This window comes from Hippocampus bargibanti, linkage group LG03 (genome assembly GCF_051943395.1).
Source record: "Hippocampus bargibanti isolate YZ-2025 linkage group LG03, ASM5194339v1, whole genome shotgun sequence".
In the NCBI taxonomy this organism is placed as follows: domain Eukaryota; kingdom Metazoa; phylum Chordata; class Actinopteri; order Syngnathiformes; family Syngnathidae; genus Hippocampus; species Hippocampus bargibanti.
In genome coordinates, this window is record NC_142736.1 from 10,738,445 (window position 1) to 10,752,166 (window position 13,722).

At 40.4% G+C, this 13,722-nt stretch overlaps 1 protein-coding gene across 1 annotated transcript; it reads left to right on the top strand.

The window, feature by feature from the left end:
- The first annotated feature begins 9 nt into the window (after positions 1 to 9).
- On the top strand, positions 10 to 12,506 carry LOC148900299 (very-long-chain (3R)-3-hydroxyacyl-CoA dehydratase-like). Its single transcript, XM_088991920.1, has 11 exons — positions 10 to 210; positions 1,376 to 1,418; positions 1,594 to 1,667; positions 3,102 to 3,266; positions 4,567 to 4,618; positions 4,710 to 4,820; positions 7,795 to 7,922; positions 10,368 to 10,480; positions 10,552 to 10,658; positions 10,749 to 10,880; positions 11,043 to 12,506. The coding sequence occupies exons 1-11, from the start codon at positions 130 to 132 to the stop codon at positions 11,117 to 11,119; spliced, it is 1,083 nt and encodes a 360-aa protein (XP_088848046.1). The 5' UTR covers positions 10 to 129; the 3' UTR covers positions 11,120 to 12,506.
- Positions 12,507 to 13,722: the final 1,216 nt, after the last annotated feature.

The window sequence follows — 13,722 nt, forward strand, 5'->3', positions numbered from 1 at the left end:
CCACATCCCGGAAGTGTATTTCACCAGTCTGTGATGTGTTCCTTGTGTGTCATTTGCTGAGCAGTCTTCGGTGTGTAATTTCTGATATGATGTTTCGTCGTGTCATGTAGAAAAGAGAACTCGGTTGCAATGCAGATCCTCACGCCTCGCGTTTACTGGGCTCAGCGACACGGGGAGATTTATCTCCGAGTGGAGCTGAGCGATACCAAGGTGAAGTATTCTATATTCCTCGCACCTTCCAGCTTTAACTTGGCCGCAATACAGTACAGTACAGTACAGTACAGTACAGTACAGTATGTACATACATTTAGAACTCATACATTCTTTACAGATTTATTTTCTCTCTTACTTGCTTTTCCTGCGAATTGATGGCATTATATTTGGTATTGCGGTGATTTCGTCAAAAGAGGGCTTACCAATGTTTTTTCACACTGCAAAGAGCTTATAGTTTTAGAAGCATTATTTATCCAAATACATTATATTTACACAGACCTTTCTCATCACAAATTTGCTCAAATTACCTTTAATTTTGTCATTATAAATAACGAAAGCCATTCATATTTTTGAAGTATGTGATCGTGTTAATGATTGCACACAACAATTAAAGATAGTGATATAAAAAAGCAATATTCAACGCACTTTCTATAATCTCTACAAACGTGTATACATTTTAAAATAATCACCCTTGAACCGAAACGGTTCAGATAATGGATGGATGGGTTTATACAACATTCCTCGGATCTTATAATGTCCCATCGCCCCTGAGCCATTTTTAAACAATCAACAATTATGAAAAAAAAACAGTAACAGTAAAAAAAACAGAAAACAGTCAACAATTTTGGCAATCCTTCTACATTGCTTGAAACCTGGCTGTGAAGTCGTCCTTTATAATCATGCTTTACAGGGGCATATTCGATGAGCGATATCCTGTATGGCATTGACCAGTTTTCATCTACAGAGATGTTCTCGTCTTCTTGTTTTAGTATTAAACCATTATTTGATATACAGGGTGTATTTGGTTCATACTGGACTGTCATTTTTGTTTACATATGATAGGTGGGTTTGCTGTAAACAACCCATTTCTCACAAGCACAAGTGACACTCAACACTCCTCACACAGCATCTGTTTAGCTAATGGCCAATAAAAGATGTATGACTTACTGGAAGAGCTGGTTTTTTTAGGCTCTCCAGTGAAGAGTTGAAACAGGTTGGCAGCGAGACATTTGTTTCATTAGTTATTTGTTACAATTGAATTAAATGAGAGCGAGATACACAGTAACGTCCATCACAGTGAGAATGTTGCAAGTCTTAAATGATTTTGAAATGATACGGTCTCAAGTTTGAATTTTAATTAATTTTACTCTGTGTCTTTCAGAATCTTGAAATCAACCTGCAAAACAACACAATTCAGTTCAGAGGTTTGTATTGCATTGTGGTGTTTTTGCTGATGCCTTCTAAATATCCAAAATGCAATGTGTCCAGTCAAAGTATGTTGCTCTACAGTGTTTCTTGATCATTAGGTTTAGTCGAGACTAACTGCAGCGTAACATTTTCCAGGTATTGTTGGAATCGTAATGTTCTTATCTTTTGCAGCACAAGGCCATGGAGCTAAAGGGGATAATGAGTACAAGTTTAGTTTGGAGTTTTTGGAAACCATCAAACCTGAGGTATTAGTGCCTTATTAATGTCATTCTTCACTTCCAGCTCATTGAACTTCACTTACTGTGTCTTTCTGCCTGTCCATTTACTAATCTAGTGCAATGCTCACAATGTTGTCACCAGCATTGGCTTCCAAAAAGAATTCTATAATTGAGTCCAATTCTCAAGTTGTAGGGATGGCACTGACACACACACCTCACTCTGATTTAGGATTTGTTTGAAATCAATTAACAAAAGTACAAAATAGAACTCACAACTCCCCGAGGGTTAGTCTTTGTTCAAAATATACAACATTGATGCAAAACAATCCAGGTTTAATCCGATATGCATTTTTTAAAATATAGTGCTTTCACAACAGCTGCACTTGGAACAAAGTGCTTTCAGAAGATTTAACACAAACTCACAAAAATTATGCAACAGAACACATAACATAAAAAATGGGACAGTCACGCAATGGTGTCAACTGTTCCTGCATACGTCTTGTTGTTTGAAGCAGTTACAGATGAAAAAGGAGAGAATCAAAGTCTCCAGCGATCCATCTAGCCGACTGCCCAACAGCGGCAACATATATGCTGAATAAAACAGTGCTATGAAAAATACTGCCCATTACAGGCTCCCCGAGAATGCACAACAATCAAGCACAGATTTTTCTCCTTTGATGAATGTTGTGACCAAAACGCTGAGAACAGTCTACACCGGCTCCACACGAAGGACAGGATACACCAAATGACAAAAACAACAACAACAACAATAAGCAGAGCTCTTGAAGATGCTCGCCAACAATGTTTGAGGAAATTCAACTGTAACTGTTAAGCATGTCACTTTGAAGTTTGAAAATAAACCTGAGCGATTATAGCCGAAACATTTATAAAAATATTTCTTATCATCTGATGTTGATCAATATTGATGTTTTTTGTATCCATATAAAGGGAAAAAAATACTACATATGACAAAATATAGACTCATAAAGGTAATAATTAAAACATGCGAACAAATAAATATCATCCCTATTACCATTTCATTATTCAACATTGTACACTTTATTCTGAACGTACTCTTCTTTTGTTTACCATTCATCCTTGAACATAGAACACTATATTCCTGAACGTTCTCTTCTTTTGTCAAGTACAGAATGACCATTATGCAAAATTGGAGCCACTTTCATTTTATTCTACCACTACCACACCTTTGATGCCTTGTAATATGTCTTAACCATATTTATGTTATCATTATTTTCACGTATTGTGTTTCCATTAGCACTCATAGCTAAAGACATTTAAAAAATGAACTTGTTTTATTTAAATCCACAATGTTAAAATTCAAATTGGTTTGACGAACTGAAAGCTTTGTCCGTGATAAATATGCAAAAAAACTGAAATCAGGGAGGGCCAGGGGGGCTAATACCTTTCACCTTATGTTGCTTTATCACTGTGGTCCTTCAGATTGAACACAAGTCAACACAGCGTCAGGTAGACATCAAAATCAAGAAGCAGGAAGAGCGCTGGTGGGACCGTCTGACGCTGCAGGAGAAACGGCCTCTCTTTCTGGCTCCTGACTTCAACCGCTGGCTGGATGAGTCTGATGCTGAGATGGAGCTTCAGGCCAAGGTACAAAACTCAAGAGATGGGCTACTTTTCAGCACCCAATATTCCTACATCTGAAATCCCCTCTCTTTCTGTAACTAAGTTGCTGTACTTTTCAGTTACTGTCACGTTTTGCAAGGTGGTGATGTCGTGTGCGGATCCCAAAAAGCAGGCAGGAGGAGGAGGTTGTGTTTGACAAATTGTATTAAAATAAAGGTCAGCAGGAACAAAATGTAAAACATCAAAATGATCTGAACAGAAAAAAGTATCAAAAGAAAACCAAGTGTAAAAGTCCGCCAAGGTTAAACAAACACAATGCACAGCATACAATGAATGCGATTGCAGACAAAGCATGCAACAAACATTGAACCGACACCGGATGGTTGTGCCGGGAGTCCTTTTAAGTGTCACTGATTAAAACGACCAGCACCTGCGAGGCTGCAGGCAGGGCTGACGTCGCCACCCGTTGGTCGCCAATCCGAACGTGGCAGTCCGCCACTGATCGGGACGACCAGCACCTGTGCAGGTGCAGGCGGGGCCGACAGCGCCACCCGTTGGTCGCCAACCAGATCATGACAGTTACAGAAGTATCATTTCTCTTTTCACAAAGAAATATCAACCAAGGTCTTGACAGAAAAATGTTCTCATGTTCTAACTGCATTTATTATTCGAGTATTGATTTGTTTGTGTGATTTGTTTTGTGTGAATGTTCTTAAGTAGTGCCTTAGGGGGAGGGGGGGCAAGGTGGATGACTGGTTAGCACGTCTGCCTCAGAGTCCAAAGTTCAAGGGTTCCAATCCAAGCTCTGGCCTTCCGGGTGGAGTTTGCATGCTCTCCCTGTGCCGGTGGAGTTTTCCTGCTGTTACTCTGGTTTCTCACGTCCCTAAAACATGTACATTAACCCTCATATTATGTTCAGGAGTCAATTTTACCCATTTCCATTTTTGTGTTGACTAAAGCACTGGATATCATTTCCTTTTCCTTTCTGCAAAACAGTTCTAAAATATCCCAATGGGATAGAAAATATGTTTCAACTATTATTTGACTATTTTGTGTATAGATACATATACATATGGCTAAAAATGACTCACTACATAACATGAATTTTTTCAACATATGAGGTAATTAGCAAAGTACACACACCAAATTATCCCTGGGTGTGGAAGGGGACGCATCTTGAGGATGAGTGGTTTTGGTAAAGTATGGATGGACTCTAAAAACTAACCAGACCAAAAATGAAAAGAAATCGAATTGCCTGAGAGAGGTGAATTTTGGGATGAATAAAATATTGGTGTGTACCGATTAACAGTCATATTTCTTTTAGGAAGAAGAAGAGATTAACAAGATATGTGTGGAGTCAAGAGTTCGTAAAGATCGTGAGTCCTGTTGAAATTCTCACCTGTATACAAATCAAAAGCTCTCCAAATACACTATATGACATCATCGCTTTTCATTTTCCTGCTAAAGCCTACCTCGGCTTGAAGAAAGGCTACTTATTTATGTACAATCTGGTGCAGTTCCTTGGATTCGCCTGGGTCTTTGTCACCTTGAACGTTCGACTCTTCATTCTTGGTCAAGGTTTGTAAGGTTGCAGGCATTTGCCGTGTGTCTCCGTGTTGCACTTCATCAAATCACTGCCACAATCTTTTTCTTTCCCACTTGTATTGAATTGTTGTTACTGCGTTTTTCTTTCTGAATATTTTTACTTATGCAAATGTGTAGAGAGATGTTCGCTGCTCCAGTGTTGAGCATGGTACATGTTACTTATTCCCAAAACTATTTTAGTAAGTCAGTCAGTTATTGCCTTGTAAAAGTAATTAGAGATATCTGTGACACCCAAGACATACTCAACACATGCGGGACCAAGTACTAGTATACTTACTAGTACTTTGTTCCGCTGGGCCTAATTTACAAGATTATTCTTTTCTATTAACGTGGTTTATATTTCATGCACTGATCTGCATTTCCAAGCTACCTGTAATGAAAAGACAATTCGTTAAATTGCTTGATCATACATCAGTTAAAGTTACTACTAACACCATTATTCTAACAAATGTTTATTTTCAACCCTACTTAACTACAACAGAAAACAAAACCAGCTTTTTTTGTTTGTTTGCCGTGTTGCCCACATGAGAATACCTCTCCGAAACTTTTTTGGTGACGAAATGAGACGAGAAAAGAACTTCACATCGGATTTATGTGACATAAACACAAATAACATTAAAGGACAACCGACGTCACTTTTTTGTTTTTTAACTGACACCAGAAAAACGTTTTATAGCATCTAAAATACCCAAAACATGCAGTATGATATTTTTAGTCAAATGCAAAACACCAATAAAAATGACTTAAAGTGTCCAAAATCTGCAAAAAATTGAGCTGCGAATTTGGCATTTTCAAAAAGTCCCGTCCCCCTTTCGTGACGTCACGCCAAGATGTCTTGCATTGCTTGTGAATCAAAACAATGGCTTCAGATTGGGAGAATATGCTTTCTTGTTACACATCCAGTTATGAATATGATTCAAATAGTCCTGATGAGCAAAGCATACATGTTTGCAATCGATTAAAGAATTTATTTGGGCCATTTTGAGGCAAACGGGCGAGGGGTAATGTCTCACCCAAGAAGAGGCAGAAAAATGGCGACCAGCTCCGGTGAGGAATGAATCAGCTCGTTTCCACAGCTCTGATACATTCTTTCCATGGAGTTTGCCTCCCTCTGCTGGCGGCTTTTGGGTGTGAGACATGGTTTAAAAAAAAACAGTACAGCAAAATACATTGACGTGATGGAAAGACACTACAATGCTCTTTTTTACGGTGAGGAGGCGGTCCTTTTCTGACATCACGTACGGACTCGTCACCAACTCAAAAACAAGACTTCCTGAATGTTCAGCGTGAGTCTTAAAACGTAAAATATAGCGATATGCGGTGGAATCTTATTAAAATGCGCCCAGTAGAAGTCATTTGAAGCCATTTTACAAATTATGGACACAACTTGTCCGGAGACGTCGGTTGTCCTTTAAGGCAGACATAACTGCAGAAAAAAAGCTGCGGAGAAGCGAGTTGAGAGCACATTAGAGCGAGCCAACGTCCTTGGGTGAGTGAAATACAAGCCGAGTGTGGCAGACCGAGAACAGACAGTTTGGTGCATCAACAGACACTGAACATCTATGCTTTTGGTGTTGAAAAAAAAAAACAATTTGAAAGCTTTATTTTAGCAGGCACGATGCAACCGCGAAAAAAAAGTAGGGCACATGTAAGATTTGCAGCGGGCTGTTCTAAAAACAGTAACTTATTTTCCCTTCGGCTTTTCCCCCCAGGGATCGCCACAGCGAATCAGTGCTCTCCATCTTCAGAGGTTCGATTCGCATGCTAAAAACAATAACATTCAAAATAAATAATACATGGGTCGCTGGGTAGTTGAGTAGTTAGCGGGTCACTTAAAGGACAACCGACTTTTTTGTTTCCTAGCTGACATCAGAAAAACGTTTTATAGCATCTAAAATACCCAAAACACGCAGGATGATAGTTTTAGTCAAATGCAAAACACCACTTCAATTTGAAACCGGAAGTGGCCAGTTTCTGAAGGTCCCGCCCCCTTGTTCGTGGTGTCACGCCAAGACGTCTTGCCTTGCTCGAGAATCAAAACAATGGCTTCAGATTCGGAGAAAACGCTTTCTTGTTCCTCATCCAGTTATTAATATGATTCAAATAGTTCTGAAGAGGAAAGCATACATGTTTGTAATCGATTAAAGAATTTATTTCGTGTCATTTTGAGGCATCTGGATGACGACAAAGCTCTGTGGAAAGGGGCTGATTTTTCTCCTTGGCATTTTTGTCAGTGAATATCAAATAGTTGTTCGGTGTAACACACAACGATTTACCATCGCGTTATTTATGTATTTACCTTCTAATTTCGCCATCAACACGAAGTTTTCAGACCAAACAAAGTACCGCAAAATGCATTGAGGTGATGAAAGTACTGCGACAGTATGTCCTTTCTCGGTCAGGGGCGTTCCTTCCGTGACGTCAGGACTCGTCACCAACTCAAAAACAAGACTTCCTGAATATTCAGCGCGAGTCTTAAAACGTAAAATATAGCTATATGCGGTGGAATCTGTAAAATACACTCAGTAGAAGTCATTTGAAGCCATTTTACAAATTATGGACACAACTTGTCCATAGGGTGCTCCGGCCACCTTTTAAGGGCGCAAAATCAAAGACTTAACGACGCACATGTTCCTGTTATCACCTTTTCAACTTGATTGAATCTGAGGCAACAATTTTGGCTGGATTTTAGTTGCGGACATGATTAGCACGAGTGTGTTGAGTACGTTGATTAGCATGAAAGAAACAAAAAAGGTCAGGGAAACGCTTAAGGACCTTGTTGTTACAGATGGTCCCATTTGAAGATTAGCAAATCATGAGGAGAGGGTAGCGGACAATTTGTTTTGCAAATGCCAGGGATTAATTATGTTTATGTGCTATCTATGCGCTGTTTCATCATGGCGGCTTGTTCCTCCCTCCTTTGTCCACTTTTCTCACCGTTTCACAGATTCATTTCATGATACCTTCCACACCACAGCTGATGTGATGTACTTCTGCCAAATGATGGCCGTGCTGGAGGTGATTAATCCCCTGTTAGGTTTGGTCAAGACAGGTGTTTTTCCAGCCATGATACAGGTAAAGTGAAACTTCCATTTACCATATTTTCCGGTGTATAAGGCACACCCAAAAGCCTTGATTTTCTTCAAAAGATGACCCTGCGCCTCATACGCAGATACATGCGCCTTATATGTGAAGTCATATTGAGCCACAAGCCTCACAATTACTGTCAGCAGCCACAACTCCATTTCCCAATGTAAAAGAAATAGTGTCTCTCCTATACAAAAGTGAAGGTTTCGGACGTTTCGCCTCCTATCCAAGAGGCTTCGTCAGCGAACTAAAGTCTGACTGGTCGTATCGGCCCCATTTATATATCCCTAATGTCCAGACCTGGTGGCGCCGGACACAGCTATGATAGGTCCCTACTCTCAGGTTGGGGGAGGCGCGGGACCCCCCCCTGTGGCCCCACTGATTGTTCCTACATTCCTGACTAACGATTGGCCTATTACACCCACTCCCCCCGGTATCACCTCATCAGCATAACGACCCTCATCAGCATTGCGAAAGTTGCCTAACCTGTTTTGCCTGAGCAGGCTATTGTATGAACGATCCAAATTGAACCTCACACCACCAGACCGGTTTAATGAAGGATTTTGTTGTTTTATAAGAATCGCCTCTTTTACCCCCCTTTCAAACCATCTATGTTCTTTCGCTAAGATTTTAACCTCATTGTCGTCAAATGAGTGGTTAGTAGCTTTTAGGTGCAAATGTACTGCCGATTGAGGCCCACTAGTATTATCCCTGGGATAATACTAGTGGGCAAAAAAAAAAACGCTCAGTCACACCCCCCCCCCCACCTCAAAAAAAAAAAAAAAAAAAGAAAAAAATTATCCCTGGGATAATACTAGTGGGCCTCAATCGGCAGTACATTTGCACCTAAAAGCTACTAACCACTCATTTGACGACAATGAGGTTAAAATCTTAGCGAAAGAACATAGATGGTTTGAAAGGGGGGTAAAAGAGGCGATTCTTATAAAACAACAAAATCCTTCATTAAACCGGTCTGGTGGTGTGAGGTTCAATTTGGATCGTTCATACAATAGCCTGCTCAGGCAAAACAGGTTAGGCAACTTTCGCAATGCTGATGAGGGTCGTTATGCTGATGAGGTGATACCGGGGGGAGTGGGTGTAATAGGCCAATCGTTAGTCAGGAATGTAGGAACAATCAGTGGGGCCACAGGGGGGGGTCCCGCGCCTCCCCCAACCTGAGAGTAGGGACCTATCATAGCTGTGTCCGGCGCCACCAGGTCTGGACATTAGGGATATATAAATGGGGCCGATACGACCAGTCAGACTTTAGTTCGCTGACGAAGCCTCATGGATAGGAGGCGAAACGTCCGAAACCTTCACTTTTGTACAGATGACGGCTGAAGAAACCTTCTCATCGATGGACCACTCCTGTACGACTGAGAGCTTACACAGACGTGTCTCTCCTATAGCGTATTATAATGTGGTTCACCTTATATTTTCAGAAAACTTTTATATATTTAGATATTTGTGGATATTTTTTTCATTCATTGAAGGTGCGCCTTATACTCCGGTGCGCCTTATATATGGAAAAACATAGAAAATGTGCCATTTATTGGGGCTGCGCCTTATACTCTGGTGGGCCTCATACACCGGAAAATACGGTAATCTTAAAGGACAACCGACGTCCTTTTTTTTGTTTTTTAACTGACATCAGAAAAACTTTTATAGCATCTAAAATACCCAAAACACGCAGTATGATATTTTTATTCAAATGTAAAACACCAATAAAAATGACTTAAAGTGTCCAAAATCTGCAAAAAAAATTGAGCTGTGAATTGGGCATTTTCAGAAAGTCCCGCCCCCAGTTCGTGACGTCACGCCAAGACGTCTTGCATTGCTGGAGAATCAAAACAATGGCTTCAGATTCGGAGAATATGCTTTCTTGTTACACATCCAGTTATGAATATGATTGAAATAGTTCTGAAGAGGAAAGCATACATGTTTGCAATCGATTACAGAACTTATTTCGTGCCATTTTGGGGCAACATTGGGGGGAAATCTCTCACCCAAAAAAAGAGGCACAAAATGGCGACCTCCTGCGGCCACCTCCGTTTCCACAGGCTGATAAATTCCTTATATGGCGCTTCTGGCCTTCTGGCAGCTTTTGGGTGCAACACGAGGTCCCCAGACCAAACAAGTACAGCAAAATACATTGACGTGATGGAAGGACCGCTACAATGCGTCTTTTTTGCGGTCAGGGGCGGTCCTTTGGTGACGTCACGTACGGACTCGTCACCAACTCAAAAACGCGAGTCTTAAAACGTAACATATAGCTATATGCGGTGGAATCTTATGAAAATACGCTCAGTAGAAGTCATTTGAAGCCATTTTACAAATTATGGACACAACTTTTTCCGGAGTCATCGGTTGTCCTTTATTTAACTCACTGGTTGATTGAATGCTGTGGTCACTCATTAACACGTCCTGTCATAGGTCGCGGGGAGGAATGTCATTTTATTTGTTATCTTCGGCTGCTTGGAAGAAATGCAGAACAAACCTGTTATCTTCTCCGTGTTTTACCTATGGAGCAGCATTGAAATCTTCAGGTAAGCTATCCACATGGACACACTGATTTGCCGATGACCACTTTGTGGATGGCGGGGCTTCTCATACTTAGGTACCCGTTCTACATGCTGGCCTGCCTTGACACCGAGTGGAAGCTGTTGACGTGGCTCAGATACAGCCTTTGGATCCCACTGTACCCACTTGGGGTCGTCGCTGAAGGTCGTTATCTCCTGGTGGCTATGCTGGTAAAAGGTCATCCAGGTCTTGCCGTTTGTCGGTGACAGCTTTTCTTCCCACAAATTTTTGCAGCCGTGGCGGTGATTCAGTCCCTCCCCATCTTTGATGAGACACGTCTGTTCAGCCTCCCTCTGCCTGCGCTGCTGGGGCACTATTTAAGCTTTTCATACACTCTGCAGCTCTACTTGGTGCTCATGTTTCTCGGTAAGGCAATGACCCACCCACTTGTATCCTCAACCAAGCTGGGACACTTTTCAAAACTTAAAATAAGGACATTATGTTGTCAGTTTACATCGTTTCAATTGCTTTTCTGTGATTAGCGGTGCCAATGAGCAACTATTCACCAGTGTTTCATTTCTTCCCCAGGGCTCTTCATTAATTTCCGATACCTCTGCAAACAGAGGAGGAGACGTTATCGATCAAGAAAGAGGAAAGTTCACTAATGGAGGAAGATGTAACACATACCCTTGAGCCACAATAAGTCCCCCCCCCCCCCCCCCCAATCGCCTTTTCCATGCAAGTCATACTGGTGAATATATTCCCTGTTTGCCTGGATGAGATTTTCTTGATATTTTCTCTTCTTTAATTGCAGTTCTACCCAACAGGTGATGTTTTCGACGGAATTATGAATAGTTCATGCTTTAAGAGGATAAAACATTGTTATTTATAGTATTACTTGTATTATTAAATCAAATGTTTATTTTTTTTCTCCCGCTTGATATGATGTACAAATCTGATCATTTCCCAACTGTTGTGTGTTTGAAACACAAACAACACTGCAGGAGGAAGCTGGCAGGTTGGACCCTCCCACCATCAGTGATATAAATGAATTGAGAAGATTTTATTATTCTCAGATTGGCTGGCAACCAGTACAGGGCGTGCCACACCCCTCTCCCAAAGTCAGCGGGAATATCCTTTAGTTCGCCTGCAACAAATAGGCTCGATAGATAGAGTACAAATAGGCTATCAGTAAGAAAAAGTGATGATGGACTGATGTCTCTACCAAATGGCTTGATACATTATGGTGGTGACGAACATCAATTCACTTGAATAATAGTCACACTTTCTTATATTGTGGCCTGTTCGCAGTACGACATGCTCACGTGCGCCATTGTCATATGACAGCTAAATCCAAATGACTGCTGTTTGCCAACGCAACATTTCCATCCTAACACGAAAATGTCCAAAATGAGAAATGTGAACATTGTTAACCTCATTTACACTCAACTTTACTAACTATCCAGCCATCCATTTTGTGATCGAATTTATCCTCATGAGGTTCGTGGGGAGTGCTTATGTCTTGACGCAGTACGTGGGGGACACCCTGAACGGTTTGCCAGCCAATTGCAGGGCACACACAGACAAAAAAAACACATTTGCGCTCACACTCACACCCAAGGGCCAATGACATTGCCATGCATGTTTTGGAAATGTTGGAGGAAACTGGAGTAACCGGACAAAACCCACACAGGCCCAAAGAAAACATGCAAACTCCACACTGGAAGACTGGATTATACCTTTGCAATGAGAGGTTCATGCGCGAACCATTCAACCTCCGGGCCACCTCACTCACCCTAAAATTGTGTACGATTTATTCAGATTCAATTAAAATGTAGATTTTTGGGAGTTAGCTAGTCATGATGTACCTTGCCTACTGCCCTAGGTCAGCTGGGACCCTCCTCAAGATCTTTGTCTTTTTCCGATCGTTTTTGTAGAGGCTATTTTTTGTGTTTTACACTGAGTTACATTAGTTGTGTGTTTACTATGTTTGTATTTATTCCATGACCTTATTTTGGGAAACTCAAATAAACAAAATTTTATGTTTAGGAAGGTGCTGCGTTGTTCTTTCAAATACAGTAGATACAATGTGACATGACAGGAAGGATATGAATGAAACAAATATTGATAGCACACTGTTGAACACTGAATAAGGTGTAGTGCTCAAATTGGTCGAAAAGTCTGTTTTGGGATCACCCTAAACTGTTACTATGACACCCAATACTGCCATTGCTTGATTTTTTTTTTTAGCTTAACTACTTTGCATTTAAAATCATATCATTTCTGCACGGCACTGTTACTTTTTTACACAGTTTTACAATATGTACAGTATATGACGACACCATTTAAAAATGACAGAGAGGTAATCAACTGCACTTGATATGTAGATGGACTGAACATGGCCAGTTAGTAGAAGCATAAATGATGCTTGGACAAATTTGAAAGAAGCAATTCCCCAGTCATGGACTTATTTATGAAGAATTATTGATGATGTCGGCTCCAAGAATTATTTGTGGGGAATGGGTTGTCTAGTTCGAGCCTAAAAGCTACCTTATTTGCTTATTAACTAATTTTGTTTGCTCATACAGGATATGATGATTATTCCTGATTACCTTGTTAAAATTTGATTTGCAGAAAAGCTAATAAAGTATGAAAACTAATTTGACCCAAGTCATCAAAATGACACTTCGTGAACATCATAAACTAAAATACCCTACCTTTGTATCATGCACATTTTAAAGTTTGTTCAATTTCACTTTTGCTTAGGCTGAAGGTGTTAAATCAGGAAGAATAGCCTACTTTACCAGTTTGTGTACATTATTTATTTTCTTTATCCTTAAACAATCTTGTTTAATCTTGTTATACAGTACTTCCGAACAGTGTGACTACTCTTGACACTTGACTTCTCCAGCATCACAGCATCATTTTCAGAACCCTGTTTTGCATTACCTTGGGAACTTGATAACTCATGGCCAAATTACATTTTAGTAAAAATAAAAAATGTGGGTAAACGTTTCAACTTTTTTTTTCATGCAATTTCTGAATCAGCCCTGGATTTTCTTCCAGCTCACTCTGTTGTGAAAACAAAAATAACTAAGATTAGGTCTAAAAAATAATATATTTCGTTATGTTTGTGAATTAATGGTTGTCTTCTGCGACAGGCGGATTGTTTAACATCCTAACTACAAATCACAGCGCATGCGGATCAAACCTCTAAACATGGAGGACACTGATTTGCTGTGGCGACCCCTCAAAGAGAAAGGAAAAG